The sequence below is a fragment of the Stenella coeruleoalba genome (genome assembly GCF_951394435.1).
Source record: "Stenella coeruleoalba genome assembly, chromosome: 2".
Lineage (NCBI taxonomy): Eukaryota > Metazoa > Chordata > Mammalia > Artiodactyla > Delphinidae > Stenella > Stenella coeruleoalba.
In genome coordinates, this window is record NC_137147.1 from 104826597 (window position 1) to 104846353 (window position 19757).

Genomic DNA, 19757 nt, shown 5'->3' on the forward strand with positions numbered 1-19757 from the left:
TCTACCCAGGCCCCAAATTAATTCTGTGAGAATGGCTGCTATTAATTTTGTGCGCAGAATGACTTTGTCCCACCCACCCCTCTTCTCCGGTCCGCAGGGATCCAGTGCCTGGGCTGCCCTCCCTCTCCAGTCTCCCCGCGGGCAGCTGACATGTTTGAACGTCCATTAAGAGCTGCAGACGCCGGCCAGTCTCCCCGGGTCAGGGGCTTGCTGCGATCGGTTCCGGTCTCTACCCTCTATGGTGATGGCCTAGGCCTGTAGCAGAACGGCGGGGGGGCGGGGCCTAGAGAAGAGTGAGGGTGAGGGCGCCGGTGAGGGCCAAGGGCAAGTGGGCGGGGCGGGGCAGGGAGCATTTCCTCCGCCAGGCCCGACAGTGGGTGGGTGAGGCGCGGTGGGCGGGGCCCTCGCAGCCGGTGGCTTTTGAAGCCTCCCCGGCCGAGGTGGGAGAGGGGCAGCCGGGAGAAGTTGGCAGCGGGCCTGGGGAGGGGAGGCGGAGGAAGGGGCCCTGCGTTCCCTAAGCGGCGGCGCCGACGCCCCGGCACGTAGTTCACTCCTGCGAACGCAAGACGCGGTGGACACATCACCCGCGCTGCCAGGCTAACCACCAGCTTGGGGCCAGCCGGGCTCCGGATGACCCGGGCTCAAGGGCAGCGCGGCGCGGCTCGATCCCCGGCCGCCGGACGGTCGGGGAGCTCCGAGTCCCTCCGGCGGGAGTGGCCGCTCCCCACCCGAGACCCCGCTCCCGGCCGGGCAGGGCCGAGCGCCGGACTCAGCAGGGGAGGAGCGTGCAGAGGGCGAGCGATCTTTCTCGCGGCGAGGCCGCCCAAGAACCCGGCTTCGGCGGGGTGCGGCGAGGTTGTTCCGCGCCGGCTGGAGCGGACACGCCTCCTCGCCGGGCACCTCACTCCGGAGAGGAAAGGGAGAAGCGGAGGCGAGCCCCGCAAGGCGAGCTCTCCGCCGCGCCCAGCACAGGCGGGGCTAGAGGGACAAAGGGGCGCCCTTCAGAGCGCTCGTCTCCGCGCCGGGGTTCAAGGCTGTCACGGTACAAAAGCTCCGACAGGAAAATACCCCGCGGGGTCCCCGCCGCAAAAAGGAGGGGGCGCGGCCCCGCCCCAGCCCGCCGCCCTCGGACGTCGTGCGTCAGCGTGCCCGGCTCCGGGCTCCAATTTCCGCCCCTCCTCCCGCCGGCCAAGGGGGCACGCCCATCGGCACGCGCACGCCCCGAGGCCGGGTGGGCGCCTCTCTCTGTACGGATTGGCCCTGCCGCGAACCTGAGGGCCAATGGCGTCCGCCCTTGTCCTCGGCCACGCCTCCTCCCCAGGCGTGGGCGCGTGACCGCTCCATCCCGCCGATGCGCGCTCCGGGATCCCCGCCCCCTCCGCGTGCGCAGCTCTCCGCTGTCGCCGCCGCCGCCAGTAACCTGCGCCGCCAGGATGTGGCTGGGGGCTGACGTCGGGTCCAGATGTGGCCCCGGCCCCGCCCACCCCCGGGGCCGGGCCGCCCACACCGAGCCGCGGCGCGCGCGGCGGCTGTCCCGCCTGCCACAATGCGCGGCGAGGCTGCGGCCGCGACTTGGCGCGGTCGTCCCTAACGTCGCCACTCGGCATCCTTAGGGCAGGCCTCCCCTGACGCCCCGCGGGGACCCAACTCGCCCGCGCCCCCCATGCGCTCACTCTTCGGTGCCCAGCCAGGCGGGCGCCTCGCAGACGCGGAGCCGCGCGGGTGACGGCAGAGGCGGCTGCGCGCCCAGCCCAGCCCGCGGAGAGGGCGCGCCGCGCCCCCGCCCCCCGCCAGCTCTCCGGAGGCCGTGGGTGCGGATGCGCCGCTGACGACTCGCAGCGACCAGCAGTGCCGCCCGCCCGCCGGCCGGAGCCCGCAGCATGGCAGCCGCCGCCTATGTGGACCACTTCGCCGCCGAGTGCCTCGTGTCCATGTCGAGCCGCGCGGTTGTGCACGGGCCGCGGGAGGGGCCGCAGCCCGGACCCGAGGGCGCGGCCGCTGTCGCCGCCACGCTGCCCCGCGTCGAAGAGCGCCGCGACGGCAAGGACAGCGCCTCGCTCTTCGTAGTGGCGCGGATCCTGGCGGACCTTAACCAACAAGCGCCAGCGCCCGCCCCCGCGGAGCGCAGAGAGGGCGCCGCGGCCCGGAAGGCGAGGACCCCCTGCCGCCTGCCGCCCGCGCCACCACCCGCCTCCGAGCCCACCTCCCCCGGCGCCGGTGGCGCGGCGGCCGCGCCCCTCAGCCCGGCGTGGAGCGAGCCCGAGCCCGAGCCCGAGGCGGGGCTGGAGCCGGAGCGAGAGCCGGGGCCCGCGGGGAGCGGCGAGCCCGGCCTCAGACAAAGGGGCCGGCGGGGTCGAAGTCGCGCCGACCTCGAGTCCCCGCAGAGAAAGCACAAGTGCCACTACGCGGGCTGCGAGAAAGTTTACGGGAAATCCTCGCACCTCAAGGCGCACCTGAGAACTCACACAGGTCAGTGGGGCGGCCCGGGGCCAGTGCGAGTTGCCCGGCCACGCCCCCGGAGCCGCCGGCGGGTAGCGAGGGGAGGTCGGGCCGGGAACGGTAGGGGCCTCGCCCCTGTCCGAGCCGCTTGGGGCTGCGGGCGACACCCCGCGCACCGCGCGAGGCGGGTCCCGGCGCTGGGAGCCGGCGCCCGCCCGGCGACCGCGCCCCCGCCGGGCACACCCCCTCCCCGGGCGCGCTCGGGCGGGGCCGCGGGGGCGATCGTCGTCATCAGGGCCGGGGCCGGGGGCGGGGACCCCGTCCAGGCCGGGGGGCGCAAGGCAAGGGCAGGTGCCGGCTAGCTGGGTGGGGGCCGCGGTTGCGGCCGGGGGAGGTGGGCGGCCCGGGAGCCGCGGGGGAGGGGAGTCCTCGCCCGGCCCCTCCCCCGCCGGCCGGGCGCGCGCTCGGGTGGGGAGGGGCCGGCCCGGGCGCGCGGCGGGCGGAGTTCACGCGGGGACAGGGCTGCCTCCAGCCACTCGGCACATTCTTCGCTCTTCTCTTCCTGTAATTTTTCCAGCGCTCTAAGGTTTAATTTGTCGAAACCAGAGCCAGCGGCGGCCGACGCGGGGGGCGGTCCCGGGTCCTCTCTCGCGGCTCTTTGTGGGAGCCCCGCCCATCCGGCCGGCGGGGGCGCGCCGGACCCGAGGGGCTCCTGGGGCCCGCTGCGCTTTCTCTCGAAAGGAGCGCCCTGCCTCCTGCCCGTGGGTCTGCGCCGCCCTCCTCCCCGCCGTGCTCTCACCTGCCGGGGCCGGATGCGGGCAGGCAGCACCTGCACGGGGGCGGGCGGCCGGAGCCGGCAGCCTGGGATCCGCGGACCGCCGCCCGCCCCCGACCCCAGGGCAGCATTTCCCTTCGCGCGAGTCCGGGACTTTGTCATTGATTCCTCTGTGGTGGTTTTTTGTTTTTTAAACACAAAAGTGGAAACAACCTTTTAATGGGTAAACAACCTTTCTTTCCCAGTTTGGTTTAAAGAATCGTGTATTTCATCTGAGCTTACGCGAACTCTTCTGGACACTTAGGTCTTCCACCTTTGGGACAGTTTTTAAGCCTTTATACTATTAACTTCGTAATCAAAGGTTTCATCTTCTCATTTGTAAAATAACTCACAAACTGATTACATGACTGATTTAAAAACCGCAGTAGTCTTCAAGAATCTAGAGCTGAAAGGCTGTTTCTCCCGGTACATTTGGAACTGAGTCGGCCCAAGGTCTGCGGGTGTCAGGTACCGTGGATCTCACGACCTCTTCCCCCCCGAGGCTGTCCCCGCATTTCTGGTCCCACGCTGTGGCCGCTCAAACCACGTGGCAGGTGGTGGGGTCGCGGGTGAAGGCGGGCCGTTTCTAGGCTGTCTGAGTCAGAGTTCGGGCTGTGTGGACTCATGAGGGGGGTGGGGACGTTACTGCAAGAGTGGGTGTGGTCGTGGGGGAGGGGCGAAGCGAGGTTTGGAGCCTGGTGGACCCCGAGTACCCGGGCGGGGCCAGGGCTTGGGGTGCGGCTGGGGTTGAGTACCTCGTTGAGGCGAGGCCAGTACTGGGTAGGGAACTTGATTGGAAAACCTTTCTGCAGCCTCTTTTACTGTGGCCTTCCACCCGGCAGCACCCGGTAGCCAGCTTCGCGAATTGCGGAGGGACTGGCCCGGGGCGGGGCTCGCCCGGGCCTCCGCCGGGGGATGCCTTCCGGGTTGCCTCAGCCCCCCTGGTCCAGGGTCCATGTGCCCTGCGCAGCACAGGGCAGGATGGCTAGATGCTTGAGTCAGGGGCGCTGGGAACCCGCACCTTCACAGTGGGGTGGAAGCCAGCCTCTCTGGGGTGCCTGTAAGCCCAAGGCAGCCAGAAGAGGATGGATCCGTACTTTGCCTGCAAAGTACTGTGTCTGTTCTTAGAGCAGGAAGCCGGCCCCAACCTCCAGGTGTGCAGAAACTCTGGAGCCCCACCTCCAGAGCAGTTGTAGACCTCCAAGTCAGGAGTGCACAGGGTTCCCTTGGGGCCTTCGGAAATGCAGATTTCCAGGTACCAGATGTTGACTGCAGTTTAAGGGGTCCCCCAGGTGAATCTGCTTATGAACCAAGAATCTACCTCTGGTCCAGGGCACCTCCAGGAAGCCTATTTCCAGGCTAAGCCCAGGTGTGCAGAGCATAAGTCACTGGTGTTCATAGAGGGGACAGAGGTAGCCCACAGAAGGGAGAGGAAAGGCAAGTTGGCTGCAGGGGGTGACCGAGAGGTGACCCTGGGAAGACCCGAGCAACAGCCCCTGGTTTGTGGGCTCCCAGAGTGTTCTGTGGTGGGAGGGGTGGTCTCTGCAGGCAGTGGCTCAGGTCATGCCAGGCCTTTCATTAGGGACCCCCCCTACTCCCATAGCGATTGTATGGTGGGGAGTGAATGCCAAAATGACCTGTAGCCAAGGAGGCAGTTGGCACCTTGCTCTGCCTAGCTTTGTGACCAGGGACTGGTTCCCAGGTCTCCCTGCAGCTTGGTGATGTCTCCCTTGACCACCTGGAAGGTGTGCGGGAAACGAGGATGTGTGTACGTGAAATTACTTTGAGAGTTCCTAGGGTCATGGTTTTTTTTTTTTTTTTTTTTTTGATGTAGACCATTTTTAAAGTCTTTATTGAATTTGCTACGGTATTGCTTCTGTTCTATGTTTTATTTTTTTGGCTGCGGAGCATGTGGGATCTTAGCTCCCCAACCAGGAATTGAACCCTCACCCCCTGCATTGGAAGGTGAAGTCTTAATCTCTGGGCTGCTAGAGAAGTCCCCTAGGGGCATCTTTGACTCTGGGGGCACCTGGGCTTCCTGGCTCTGCTCTGATCTCCCACCCCCACCCCTAACCGACTGCACGCAAAGAGCTGCTGCTTGTCCTGGTTAGCTCTGTGGCTGTGTGGTCCCCCAATGGTCATCCTAGGAACTCATGACCCTCTGTCACATTTAGGTAACTGTTGATGTTATAGCAAGCTCATGATAAAACAGAACAGAGACACAAATGTCTTTGCAACTTGAGCCCCTTGTTATTTGCTTGTTCGTAGCTTCCCAGCCCAGACCTGGGAGGTTTGCTAAGACTCGCTTTGGGGACTGCCTAGACCAGGAACAGATTTTCTTGGAGGCTGAAGGGCTCTGATTTGAAAATTCAAGGACTTAGAGAAGGGAAGCTCTGGACCCCTCTGAGGGCAGACTCCCCGCCCGCCCCCCGCAGCTGTCCAGGTCGCACATGTTGGAGGAGGTTCCTGCCTGTTGTCCAGGATGGGGCGGGGGGCAGGGGGTGCTTGGTGAGCACCAAGCAGAGTGGCCGCAGTCTTTCTAGGCAGACATATCACAAATACATTCCTACCTATTTGTTCCCACAAAGGATTGTTTTCACAATGCCTCTGTGCCCTGTTTTCCCTCCAGCGCTAGTGGCGAAAACCTCTCCTTGCACCCTGGGCTGGGCCCGTCTCAGCGGCTCTGGGGGCCTGGCCAGGAAGGTGGGCACTGTGCTGGACACAGCCCCTCCCTCCTGCAGCCCCAGAGAGATGTTCCTAGCCACCTGGCCCTGTGTGGGGTGGGGTGGAAAGTAGAGTGAGACTTCACTGTCTCAGCCATTTCCTGTGATAATTTGGGGCAGGATTTCTTTGAAATTTACCGTGACCCACTGAACGAGGGATTCGATCCCCAGTGAGATTACTGGGGCAAGGATTTAGGTCCCCTCCCCCAACCCAAACTCTGGCTTTAGAACATGGTTTCCAAGCACACTGCCCGCCCGGACCCCTGGCAGGTGCTCCCCTGGGCAGCTGCGTTGGAAAGGCAGCCTGTCAGAGTGGAGGGTGGCTGGCCAGGATCTCCTTCGCCCAGAGCAAACCAAGCTGGCAGAAGGCCAGCACTTTGTCTAGGACACGGCCAGGCCAGCAGCTCCCGCCCCTGCTCGCCCACAGTCGCAGGCTGCCAGTGGGCCTAGTTGTGAAACTCTTCAAACAGTGCAGAAGTGTGTAGACAGAATGTGCAACCCTCCCCTCCCCCAGCTAACCACTGTTGCCCTTTACTGGTGCATCCCTTTCCAGACCCTTCTAATGGACTTTTGTGTATACACGCAAGCACGTGCATCCATGGAGTAGGTGATTTAAAAACACACATGTAGGATCCACCAAACACATTCCACCGAGGCTTTTGTCCTGTGTATTTGCTCAGTGAGGCAGCTTCGTTCTTTTTCCTGGCTGCATAGTACTCCAGGGTGCAGCTGTGTGGCTGTATTGTTACTTACCCAGTCTCTTACCTGCTGGAAGCACAGCTGCGCTGCTCTTCTTCTTTGTGTGCTGTTAGAAGCCATGCAGCAGTAGACTCTGGTGCGTGTCCTGGTGTCCAGCTGGCGTTCGTGTGGGATTGAGACCTGGTGGTGGTAGTGACGGGGGCATAGGCAGCATTTAAATGTGTGGTAGAGCTACTCTGTTGACTTAAAGGACACATTATGTTTTGAAAGGAAACAGGCTGACAGATCTTGGTCTCCCCGGTGCTAAGTTTCCTGCTGTGTCTCTGGCTGACTTTTTTTTTTTTTTTTAAACTTCTCCCAGTTCTCCTTTTGTACACGTGAAAGCATCATATTGAGAACATTTGAAACAAACTCAACAAAACCATTGTTACTCTTGCATCCCTCACGACCGGCTGTCCTGCCATCCTGACTCAGCTTACCCGGTGGCCCGCAGCCCCTGCCGCAGTCAGGTGTGCCCCCGGCGGCCTCCTGGCATGGCCTGCACTGGGCGGGTGTGGGGGGCACCGATGTGATGCCATTTGCTCCCCGCTCCCCTGGCTGAAAGCGGATTTGAGGCCCTCCCTCCTGTGTGAGCATCTGATTAGGACCACGCTTCACTTAGCCAGAGGCCCTGTGTGTGTGGCTTCAAGCCTCTGGAACCAACAGGGTTGGGGGCTCTGCCCCTTCAGAGAAGGTGCTGCTGAGTCCACTCGTGGCGGCCCCCACGCTCTCAGGGCCTGCCTGCTCTGACAGGCTGAATCCTGAATCCCGGTGGTTGTTTGATTCCTAGACGTGGCATATCAAAAGGGCAAGGGTAAGATACGTTGCTGGTGCCTAAAAGCAAGGGAGGAAGCAAACCAAAGGGTTATTCACACGCACGCATGTGTGTTTAAATATATAACTTGAGAAACCCCACAGCACTGGAGCAGACCCAGGGCATCTGCAGAGGCTGCAAGGTCCTCCCTGCCGTGCCCGGGGCCTGCGCTCCGTGACACCTGACCTTCCCAACAGAGATCTGGAGCTCTCAGGGCACTGTTAAGGTGTGTCTGGTTTGTGCCCTAAGAAGGCAGTAAAAATAGTTTTTAAAATAAAAACTTGTAGAATGACGCACTCAGTGCTCACGCTGTGTCGTGCACATCCACGCGGCTTGCCAGGGGCTGGGCCTTCCCTTTGCAGTACTTTCCAGTACACTGTTTCATCTTCACAAGGACCCTATGGAACAGGCACTGCAATTATTACTAGTTTTTAGATAAGGACACTCAGGCTCAGATGGGTTAAGAAATATGCTGGAGGTTGCACAGCAGATGAGGGTGGAGCCTCCCCGGCTTCGGGGTGTGGGTGTGCCCGCGTGCCTGTCTCCACCGGGTTCCAGGGAACGCGGATGAGCAGGGCCTCAGGGTGTTAGAAGCCCAAGTGCCCTTCGCACACCGTTTCCCCCACAAATTCTCATTACTTCTGAAACGTTAAGGGGTTATAGGATGAACATTCAAGTACTCTTCTTCTCGAGTCATTAGTTAATATTCTGTCACCCTTTTTAAAAATCCTTTCTTCCCTCTTTCCCACCTTCCCTCTCTAAATATTATGTTTTCTCCCTCCCCTGCCTCTCATCTCTCTAAATATTACACGTTATCTAACATACAGTCCATATTGAGCTTCTCTAGTGACCCTCCCAGGTGGCCCATACAGGAGCCGGGATGCGGTTAATCACACATTGCATTTGGTTGTCCTAATTCTTTAGTATCCCTCAATCTGACACTAAGAGACACTAGTGTGCCCCCCCATCTTTTGGTCTTTGGTGCATTGGCATTTCAGGGATCCAAGCCAGTTGACGTATGGAATGATCCCACAATCTGCATTGGTCTCATTGTTTCCTCATGATTAGATCCACTTTAAACAATCTTTGGTCAAAACTACAACGCAGGTGATGCTGGGCCCTCTGTGCACCACAGTGCTGGATCGCGGGTGAAGGGGTGTCTGCCAGGCTTCTCTGCTGTACAGGGCTGTTCTTTTTTGACAGTAAGTGACACTCTGAGACCGTGGCTTTCCAGAGGGCCAGGGTAGGGTGCTGCTGGTCCTTCGTGGAGCCAGGTACCGTGCTGGGGTGCCGTCTGCTCACCTTTATTCAGCCCCTTCTGCCCAGTCCACCTGCCAGGCTTCTGTTCATCCTCCAATGTCCTTGACTGGACAGGTGCTGGGTTTTTCAGGTTTGTTGTTGGAAGTCTTTTTAAAGTAAAAGTGCAGCTCAGGAGAGTCTTAGGAGCTCCTTCCCCCAAACAAACCGGATCCCCTGATTTTACGTTGGATCAGATGTTTCCAGATGGTATTTGGAGCAGCTCAGGAGGTGTTCGTGGGCATGTTCTTCTCAGTCAGCCCACCCACACCTCGGCTCTGTGCCTGCTGGTGACCTGTCTCCCAGGCCTGGGCGGGCGGGGCCTGCAGCCGGTGACACACTTAATTTCCTGGTGGGTCTCAACATGCTTTCCAGAAAAAACCCAAATACGGATCTAAGTCCACACACCTGAGCCTGTTTTCCTTTCCTTTCACAGCCCCAAATGGGATTATTTTCTTGAGAAGTCAGTGTCCCGTCAAGATGGGAACAACCTTCTGAGTGTTCGCCTAGCCTGGCGGGTCAGAAGCAGCTGCTGCGGTGTGGCTGGGATGGGGCAGTGGGGACAGAGGCCCCCAGAGCCCAGCACCGGGCTCAGAAGGCCTTGGCCACTGCCCCGGGCCAATACAATGGAGGCTGGAACTCTAACTTTCTACCCTGCAGGCAGTGATTTGACACGAGGCACTTAACGTAGGACAGAAGGACTCCTCACCCAACCCGAGTTCTGCCACACACGCACGCACACACACACGCACGCACGCGCGCGGTACCCTGTGTGTTGTGGCTGACCTGAGCATCCGAGGCTGGAGCGTGTTTCTGTGGAACCTGTGACTCCCAGTTCCACGCTCAGTTTTACACGTCGGGGCCCACCCTCCCCCCCCAGCGTAGAGGCCCTGCAGTGAGGGGGCTGCGTCCCCTCGCTCCTCTGGTGGCTGGGCTCTGCCGTGTCCTCCACCTGCTCCCGGTCCCCTGCTGAGCCGGGTGGACTGGGGCATCCTCCCCGTTTGCCATGGGCCTCGTGTGTGTGGTGCGGGCGGCCTGGCCCAGAGCGGCATCTGCGCTGACATTGTTCTGAACGCACAGCACGGGGCACGCTCCAGGTTTTAACTGTGATGTGTGTGCGGGGGGTGGAGGTGGGGATCTGTTTATTGTTCTCCTTTTTTGAAGTTCATCACGCAAAAAACACTTGCTAACCAGGAACTTGGCCGCACTCTGTGGCCATTGGCCAGTCTGTCCCAAGGTGACCTGTTCGGAAAAGTGCTGAGACTTGATGCCTCAGTTTAAATGTCCCTGCGCTGCTGCCACAGGGGCGTGGCCTGCCTGCACAGATGGGCGACCCGTGGTCCCGGAGCACAGGGCCCAGGCCTGGCTCCTGGAGCCAGAGCCCAGGGCGCGTGGTGGGAGAGCTTTGCTAGTTGGCAGTCACTCACCAGAGAGCGCGTGGCTCTGCCTGTGTCAGGCTCCTGCCTCGGAAGGGGCTTCTGGCACCGGCCTTTGTCCTGCAGACGTGGCCAGTGGGAAGGAAGCTCAGGTGTGAAAGAGGGTGAAGCGGTCTCAGGAGCTCAGGGGGCTTCCTGCCCCCACCCGGGGAGGGGCCCCAGCAGGGTGCTGGCTGGGCAGCCAGGCAGGGACCTGGGGCCCGGATGGGGCTCCTCATGCCCTTGGGTTAAGTTGACCCAAGGTCATTCTCCTCCAGTGGGAGCAGTACAGGAATTTCCTTCTCCTGTAAATTCCTTCTCTGAGCTTTTCACTTGTTTTTAACTCACTTTTGTTGTATAAATGCTCACTAAAAAAAAAAAAAAAAAAGGATAGAGAACTTGTTTGGGGGCCAGAGGAAGAAGCTAAAGTTAATGGCAGATCAAAACTAGAGGTTTTTGCAAGAAAGTGTTGGGAAAGAGAGGAACCAGAAAAGGCGCACACGAGCCTCAGCCCACTAGGAGGGGCGGAGCGGGGCCCCAGGGGCCCAGGCGTGTCTTTGGTGGGGAGTGGTATTTTGCCTGGGCCTTTGGCTGGCTGAGTTCCTCAAAACCAAGTCTGAGATCAGGGAGAGGGTCTGGGAGGTGGGGGGTTGGCACCGTGGGTGCTCCCTTATCCGCAACAAACCTCACAGGTTTTCACTGGAGGAGGGACAGTGAGTGGGAATGAGTCACGTAGTTGCCACTGATACTATCACTGCGTGATGGGCAGTCCCACGTGCTTCCCTAACTTCTAACCATTGTCCTCCATCCCCAACCGGCCACTCTGGTTTGCCCACTGGCTGTGGGTGGTCCTTTCCCACTGGGCATGCTGAGTGAGCATGGCAGGGCGGTGGGGCTCAGGCGGTGTAGACGCCATCCACAGGTCCCCTCCACCCATCACTGAGGTCTTACCCGAGTCCCACTCTGGAAGGATTTCCCCATGTTTGTTCATCAGTTGCCATTTTTGTCACTGAGCACAGGCGTTGTGGCGTTAGGAGGCCCCCAGGGACTCCAGCTCCTGCAGCCCTGGGTGCCAAGGGTGGTTCCCCAGGTTTCCTTGTCTTTTCCAGAGTGCCGTCTCTGGGCGGCTTGCATGGCAAATCCTGTTTTCAAAAGTTGCCTTGGGAATTCCCTGGCAGTCCAGTGGTTAGGGCTCTGCACTTCCATTGCAGGGGGCATGGGTTCGATCCCTGGTTGGGGAAGTAAGATCCCACATGCTGTGCGGCACAGCCAGAAAATTTTCAAAAATAAAGTTGCCTTGTTGCTTGGCCTAAGGCACTGGGGGTATTCCCCCGGGAGAGTCTGAGGGCCTTTGCAGGATGCCATCTTTTATGATGATGAAATGTCTTTTAGTATTTTCTCCGAGCCCTCTTCGAGGTGGGGCCCCGAGCATTCACAGCATAGGCCTCGTGATGTCGTATTGGCGATCAGGGTGGTTGCCCTAAGTTACTGGCAGGCCTCTGGGGTTTGCAGGAAATTCAGCCTTGGCTTCTTACAGGTGCTGATTTGAAGCTGTCCTTCCCTGATACTGGGCTGGGTGTTCCGTGCTAGCATCCTGCTTTGGACAGGTTGCGTCAGTCTTAAGTTCACTCACTTTAGCCTTTGGAAAACGTCACCCTTTCTCTCCCTTTCCCTGCTCGTCTCCCTGACTTACGAACCAAGTGTTTTAACTCCTTCCCATATTCAGCTCCTCCCGTCACGTGTTCAGCACTGCACGGGGCCTCGGGAGGCAGACACGTGTGTGCACGTGTGTGTGTGCGGGCATGCGTACCAAAGCTCAGGACAGTTGTTTCTGTGGAAGGAAGCCCATCGGGAGGCCTCTGGCCAGGTGGCTCCTGCTGCGGCAGGCAGGGGGCTTGTCATGCCGAGGCTTGCCCTGCAGGAGCCAGGAGGAAGGCGCAGTATGTGTCCAGCTGAGGCTATAGGGGCAGCGCTGGCCTTAGGGTGGAGCGGGCATCCTGGAGTCGAGCTGGAGGTTGTGAATTCCCAGGCCTCAGTGGGGTACTTGTTCTGGGGCCATTGTGCCCTCGATCGGGGCCAGCAGCCTGGCATGGGGGTCTGAGCCGAGCTCTGTGGCTGCCCAGTGGAGGGTGCAGCCTGGTCCTCACATTTCCTCCTCCCCTTCTCCCTCCACCCCGCTCCCTCCTCCTCTCCTCACACCTGGGGTCTAAGCACATTTTTAACCTGCCCTCAGGGGTTTCCAGTCCTCGGCACAGGGGAGGGTCCGTGTGCTGGGGAGCAGGGCCCAGGAGGCTGGGGAGGCCTGGAGACGCCTCTCCTTTGTTCTGTGGCCTGGCTCAGCCCCGGAGACCGGAGACCGATGGGCAGAGGTCTGGGGTGGGGCTGTGGCTTCCTCCTCCGTCGTCTGGGCCCCTGGGGACACCCTGGCGGCCCTTCCTGTGGGGTGTTAGAGGCAGTGGCCTAGCTGTTCCTGGTAGGTCAGCATCCTCCTACACAGCAGAGGGAGAGGTAAACACTGGGTCCCCTTGGCAACCGGCTGAGCCGCGGCTCAAAGTACTTGTGGCAAGAGAAGCTCTCGTTGTCTCATGTTCCTAGGATGGGCTTCTATTTTGATTTTTTTTTTCTTTAATTAGCTGGAGTGACTAAGATACCAAGATGCCTGACCTGGTTCCTAGAATTTCTTAATAAACCTTTATATTCCCTTTACAGGAGGCATGTTTCTTGCAGTGATTCATGGGCATTTTCTTTTCAGCTGTGGAGAGGCCCTGGCGTGGCAGGGCGGGGGTGGCACAAAGGGCCCCCACTGCTGACAGCTGGCACGGTTGCAGGCCGGGGCGCTGGCAGGATCCCGGCGCGGGAGTGCTTGCGTAAACACTGCCCCGGGATTGTGTGGGCTTGGAGGTTGATGACGCTCCGTCGAGTTTTGGGGAGATGCCTCTCTCATCTCGGGGTGTTCAGAGCCCCATAACAAGCGCCCAGAAGTCTGTCTGAGCCCAAGCAACGCCCTCCCCACCACATGCCAGGTCCTCCTGGGAGGCCACGGTATGAACTAGTTTATACCTTGGTACAAGGTGACACTTTGGTGTTTGATGTTAAGCTGTAACTGCTCTCGTCGGTGGCTGGGCTGGTGTCCCATCTCTGTGGGAGTGCCTGAGAGGGTCCGGGCCAGGACGGGAGCACCTCTCTGTGGGTGAGACTTGGCGGCAGGCCTTGCCCTTTACCTGGGGCTGCCTTGGGCTGCCCTGCTCCATCCACCTGTGAATTAGCTCCTGCAGAGGCGTCTGCCCCCACCGAGGAGGTGCCAGGTGAGTCTGCAAGAAAGCTGACCTCACTGATTTTACCATGAGTGGAGCCGACCCAGGAGGCCGTCTGCAGAGGCACGGCAGGTTTGTGTCCAGGGGCCCGTCTTCACGGGGGGTGTGCAGGCCCCTTGGCTCCCTACCCTCGGCACAGACAGGGCTGCCCCCTGGGCCCCCACTCCGGCCTCCCTGTCGACCCCACGCGGGTAGCTGCGTGGGAAGCAGCTCCCTGCGGAGGGGTCTGTTGGGGTCACCGGGGCAGGGTGTCAGAGGTTCTGTCTGGTGCCTGGTGCCCTGTGCCCTTTGTAAGTCCTGACCGTCTGGACTTTGGACTTCGAGTCCCGTGCTGTTGCTGTGCCTCATCCCGGGCTCCTGGAAGCTTGACTCCACGTGTGCTGTGTCTTAGTAACCTTGGTCAGGAGCCTCTCGGTGTTTTGTTTTTATCAGAGAAAGGCCTTTTTGTCTGATTGTGCACAGTCATTTAAACAGAGGCAAAGTGCAGCATTGCTGAGGACGCCTGGCCTTGGAGGGAGAACAGAGGGAGCCTGGCTCCAGGTTCTCAGCTGTGAAGCAGGCTGGGCACGCTGACCTCTGTCCTCTGAGACTGTGTGTAAGGCACCCATTGGGAGGTGTGTGTTTGTGTGTGGTGTATGTGTAGTGTGTGTTGTGTGCATGTGTGTATATGAGTGTGTGTGTCTGTTTAACCTGTGGGAGCAGAATTTCAGAATGGACAGTTTTGCTGACTTCTCTTTTGGAAAGAAACAGATGATTCAGAACTATTTTTTGAAGCAGGTGCCAGCTCATGTCTCAGGGCCTCCTGGAGCTGCCCTGTGGCTCTGCATGTGGGTGAGCTGTGTCCCAGCCTCAGCTCCCGCCTGGCAAGTGCCAGTCTATCCTGGGCCACAGAAAGGCAGTGCAGACAGTGTGGCTCCCAAGGCCTGTTGCTATGGAAGCCTGCTGCCCAGAGGCTGTGCTTAGGCTAGGGAGTGGTGCCCATGCAGGTGAGCCTCATTTGTTACCAGGTACCAGCCGCTTGGCCCTGGCCACACTCTTTAAAGACAGAAGCCGCTGAACTGGAACCTTTTTTTTTAATTAATTAATTAATTTTTGGCTGTGTTGGGTCTTCGTTGCTGCGCGCGGGCTTTGCCTAGTTGCGGCGAACAGGGGCTACTCTTCATTGCAGAGCGCGGGCTTCTCATTGGAGTGGCTTCTCTTGTTGTGGAGCATGGGCTCTAGGTGTGCGGGCCACAGTAGTTGTGGCTTGTGGGCTCTAGAGCGCAGACTCAGTAGTTGTGGCGCACAGCTTGTGGGGCTTAGTTGCTCCGAGGCCTGTGGGATCTTCCCAGACCAGGGCTCGAACCCATGTCCCCTGTGTTGGCAGGAGGATTCTTAACCACTGTGCCGCCAGGGAAGTCCCTGAACTGGAACCTTGAGGTGACAGCCCAGGCCCCTATCCCCAGAGCAGCTCTGGGTGTGCCCGCGGCCTGGGGTAGAAGTAGGGGTGGCGCCCTCCACCTCCTCTCTGCTGGGCGTCACTGGTCTCTGCCGTCTCATGGTGATGAGTGGCTATGCCATTCCTGCCAGATGACCCCACCCGGATGGATGGGGCACTCTGGGTGGGGCTTCCAGAAGCCGGCCGTCGTTAGGAGGGGTGCCCACCTCGGGGAGGCTTTCGTGACTGGCAGCCTCTTCGGTCGGAAGGCTAGAGATCTTGTTTGCAGTGGAAGCGGCCCCTTCAGGTAGAGGGCACCGTCCCCGGGGCCAGGGGATCCCGCTCAGGACTGACAGGCGCTGTTTGACGGCCTCCTGGGCTGCTGGTCTCAGTAGCTTCCCACCTCTTGTTTGCAGGGGTAGTTGCTCTCAGGAGCTTCAGGCCGTCTGTGGATTTATTCCCCCTTTCTTCTCTCTTTTTTGGGCCACAGCTTTATGTTTTCAGATACGAGAATTGTTTCCTAGAGGGAAGCATGAAAGCACTCCTGAGGCTGGCTTTTCAGCTGTGGAACCACAGTTCGTGCCCCTTTCCTGCTAGGTTTTCACCCTCGCATAAGTGCGTTTGGCATTAAGATGCTTCCTGTGTGGTCTGAGGGGACGACATTGAAGGAGTATGAGAGCTGAGGGCCTGTATCCTGAGGTGACACCTGGGCACCAGCGTGGCCGTCCTTCCTCTGTCCTGGCATCTCGTTTCAGAGGACATTTGTGAGTGCCCCAGCGGGGCAGGGGCTGTTCCAGGGGTTTGCTCGGACGGAGGAGGGTGCTGAGGACCTGTGTTCCTCCCCTGCTCCTGTGGGCTGGAGTGACCCGGCCCTCAGTGTGGAGAGACCCCTGAGCCCCGGCGCACCCAGCACTCCCGTAGCTTTGTACCTGCAAGGCCTCACCCTGCCCTGCCACGCCCAGCGACACCTGAGCCCCTCCCCACTCCTGCCCTCAGGATGCTCACCTGCTTGAGAAGGCAAGGAGGCGCGAATGGGGTCCAGCCTTGTGTGGGGACCACAGCGGGAAGGCGCTTCTGCCCTCACATGTGCCCACCTGTGCCGGCAGCACTCTGGGCCGCAGTGATGCCGACCGGGATTCACGTGTTAGGGTACGATTTCCAAGCACAGGAAATGACCAGGGAGGGGTTTTTTGCTCACATGGCCCAGAGCTGTTAAGAGCCGGCCAGCCAGGTCATGGGATGCTCTCTGGTTTGCAGGCTCCAACGGTGGCCGCTGCTGACCCCTTGGAGGATGGAGTCTTGCAAAGCCTGGGGCGGATGGCCCGAGGGCGCCTTGGCTCCCAGGCCGGGACTGGCATCTCTTGGTCCAGGTTCCGTCTGCTTTTCCATCTTCCTTGGGGGCAGAGTTGTCCCTCAGGGGCCCCTCCTTGCCCACTGTGCCTGGTGCCTGCGAGGTCAGGTCGGAGCCTGTTACTCCTGCCCCAGAGGCAGGCCTCGCGCCCCTCCCTCCTGTGCAAACGGGGAACCCGGTTTGTCCTGACATCTGGTCCACACCCCCCCAACTCCTGCCCCGGGGCTGGGGGTCAGCAGAGTGGTTTCCTGAGCGTCTTCTTCACTGCCCTCGCCCCCATTTTCAGGCCGGGGCCGTAGCACAGACGTGTCCCGTAAGTCCAGCTGGGCCGCTGGGAGCAGGCTGGAAACTGGCCGCAGCCGGGTGCTTGGTATTTGGGGTGGCCTGCCCCTGCCCCACCGATGTGGGCCTGGCTCATGGGGGATCACCCCCTGCTCCGGAGCCTGGCCTGAGGGGCATCTTTCCACCTGTGAGAAGGGAGAGCTCCGGGAGGCCTGGGCTGTCCTTCAACACTCCTCCTTGAGGCCAAACGCCGGGGTCACAGGATCTGCCCTAAGAATGTGGAGAATGAGTCCTGGTTCTGAGGCTTACAGATTTTTTTCCCTAAAAGCAGTAGAACCTTTCTGTCAGCACATCTCAGTGGATTCCAGGGCAGTAAGGAGCCGGCAGGATGGCTGGCAGGGGTGGGGCGGGAGGGGCTGTGGTCAGGGCCCCTCTGCGCTCCTGGAGGATAGTGCCAGCTGCCCCAAGGCTGGGGCAGGGTCCTGCCTCTACACGGCGGGCCGAGGTCCAGCACCCGAGGCCGCAGGCTGGGTGCCCCGACGCTTGGGGCCAGGCCGGGGAGTTGGGGCCTGTGGTCTGGGGCAGGTGCTTCCTCTTGGGCCTTTCACAGGCTTGTGGTCGAGGAGGCAGTGATGCGACCCGGGCCACACCAGGGGGCAGGGTCGGCCAGCCAGGAGGCACGTGAGGCCACACGCTCCCGGGCGTTGAGGTCCCGGCCCCCGCTGCAGCCCGGCCCAGGAGCACTGGGCTGTCGAGGAGAGAGAAGGGCTGCGGGTCAAGGTGACAGGGCCAGGGCTGGGGGCTGGCCTGGCCAGTGGCCCACACGGACCTGCGTGTGCAGCTGTGTTTGTGGGGTGCCTGGACAGTGCTGGGGCAGGGGACGGTGGGGGGTTCTTCACGGTCCCCTGAGTGCCGCCGAGACCCTGCCTGTGGCTGGCATTTCTGTCCCTAGAGGACTTGGTGTTGCACGGCGAGCGCCATGCGGCCCTGTTCCTGTGAGCTGCCCTGGGCCTGGGAGGCCTGCGCCTCTCTCACCGTGGGGCCCTGTGCACAGCGTTTGGTGAGGGCACCCTGGGGTGAAAGGAGGCACTGAGTGAGGGTGAGGAGTGGGTGGGGTCTCAAAAGGCGGAGAGCTGAGCCGCTCCTGCTGCCCCCACCCCTTCACCGGCGACAGTGGGGGGCCTGATGTCCCCGCTGGGCAGCACCCACCTGGTCTGGGGTTGTCGCTGCCGTGAAGCCGAGCTGAGTCCCCGCAGCAGGTGCGGGTGGGCGCCTCCCAACACAGGACACCGCTGACCCAGGGCACCCGCTCAGCTGGCTGGTGGCAGGTCTCCGTGTTTTATCCGTACCTTCCCATGTATGACCGGGAGCCCTCCTGGGTGGGCCTCAGCCCCCACTGGCTCGTCGCCTCTCCTACCCTGTGGGTGAAGTCAGTGGTCACCGACTCTGATCCCAGTTCTAGGGGAAGGGCGTCGGAGGACAGGCTTTCCTTGTGCCGTCCCGAGCACCCGAGTGTGCCCACGAGCCCCAGTCCTGGCAAAGGCCCCCGCCGCCCAGCACCCGGGTGAGCCTCCAGCCTGTGTGTCCCCACAGGAACCCGACCTTCCACACAGGACACCAGGTCGATGAGCTGGGCTCCACTGCTTCTGGGAAGATCACCCATCTGTGGTTGCAGAATCCTCTTCCTTTTCCTGAGCCCACCCCACCCCGCCGCCACACACGCACACACACACACACACTCTCTCTCTCTCTCTCCCTCCCTCCCTCTCTCCCCCTCTCTCTCTCCCTCCCTCCCTCTCTCAGCTCAGAGCGCCTCCTTAGCACCAGCTGCCTTTCCTCCCGGGCTGGTCCCCAACCCCTTGGTGAGAAGTAAGACGGACGTGCTCAGGACTCCTCCCCATGCCACCGTCCACATTCGGTCACCCCTGGGCCACCTTCCCCAGCTGCAGCCTGGCTCCGCTCATCTCCCCGGGCCCGGTCCTGCTGGAGCCCCACTGCCACCTCTTCCTTCTCCCTCTTCCTACCTGGACCTCGGCCTCGGGGGCTTCCAGGCCAGGGGTGAACCCTGCCACCCTCACGCCAGCCTCTGCTCTAGGGAGGGGCTCCCATGAGGTGATGCCCACATTGTCACAGCGGCTCACTTCCATGCCTCCTCTTTCAAAGGCATCACCTTCAATTGAAGAAGAAATGAAAGCATCACCTGTTCTCCGAACCTTTCAGTTCCCAGACAAGGATGTCCCGGGCCCCCGGTCGTCGGCCCATGTGGTCAGTCCATAGGTGGGCTGGTGGCCCTGCGGCGCCGGCTTCCCCGCCCACCGCGCCACAGCCCCTGCCATCGGGGAGGTACCTACAGGAGCAGTGGGTTGGGTGGCCGGCAGGGCAGGGGCCCTGCCCGTTGGCCTTCAGCCAGGGCTGTGGTGGGGCCACACTCAGGAGGTGGGAGTGCCTGGGGGCTAAGAAACCGCTCAGAGAGGCACAGAGCTGGGGCTGTGTCTCCCCGGCATCACAGGCATCCCCCCAGAGCTTCTCTGGCAGCACCAAGGCTCCCGAGGAGAAGGCTCCTGCAGCCGAGCCTCGGGACCACTTGGGAGACCTGGGTCACCAGAGTGCTGGCTCCTGTGCCGAGGCCACGCTGGACTGGCGGAGGTTTGAGAAGCGCCATTCTTGGTGCTTGTGGGTGGGGAGAGGGGAAGGGGGGGGTCTTTCCAAAGCTACGAGCCAGTTTCCTGTAAGGGAGGGGGGCTTGGGGGTGGGAGCAGAGAGGCACCGCCCAGCCACTGGGGGGGTGGGGGTCAAAGGGCAAGTCAGAGGGGCTCTTCTGGAGGCAGGTCTGGGCTGGAGGGATGTTGCCTTGGTGATAAGAGCCAGGCCCAGACTGTGGGCATCCAGGGGTCGTGAGGGATGGTGGGAAGGGGAGTCCTGTGCGGGCTCCTTACCAGCAGGGTCTGGCTGGGGGCACCAAGGGAGGGGAGAGAAGGGGGGGCGGAGCGGCATGACTCAGGAGGCCAGGGGAAGAAGAAAGGAGAAGTGGGTGTCATGGTGCTCTTCGTGTCCCCCGGCTTCTGGGCCTCAGGACTGCATGTGTGCCCCTCCCCTCCATGGGCATCTTTGGGGGGATGCACAGCCCCCGCCCAGGAGGAGGGAAGGTGTGTTC

General features: G+C 61.2%; 1 protein-coding gene across 1 annotated transcript in view; it reads left to right on the forward strand.

Moving 5' to 3' along the window:
- The first annotated feature begins 1402 nt into the window (after positions 1-1402).
- The window catches only part of KLF13 (KLF transcription factor 13), a 42324-nt gene continuing 23969 nt past the window's right edge, over positions 1403-19757 (forward strand). The window contains exon 1 of the mRNA XM_079912418.1: positions 1403-2469. Coding sequence (XP_079768544.1) covers positions 1881-2469 — 589 coding nt within the window. The 5' untranslated portion in view covers positions 1403-1880. The remainder of the gene's footprint in view (positions 2470-19757) is intronic.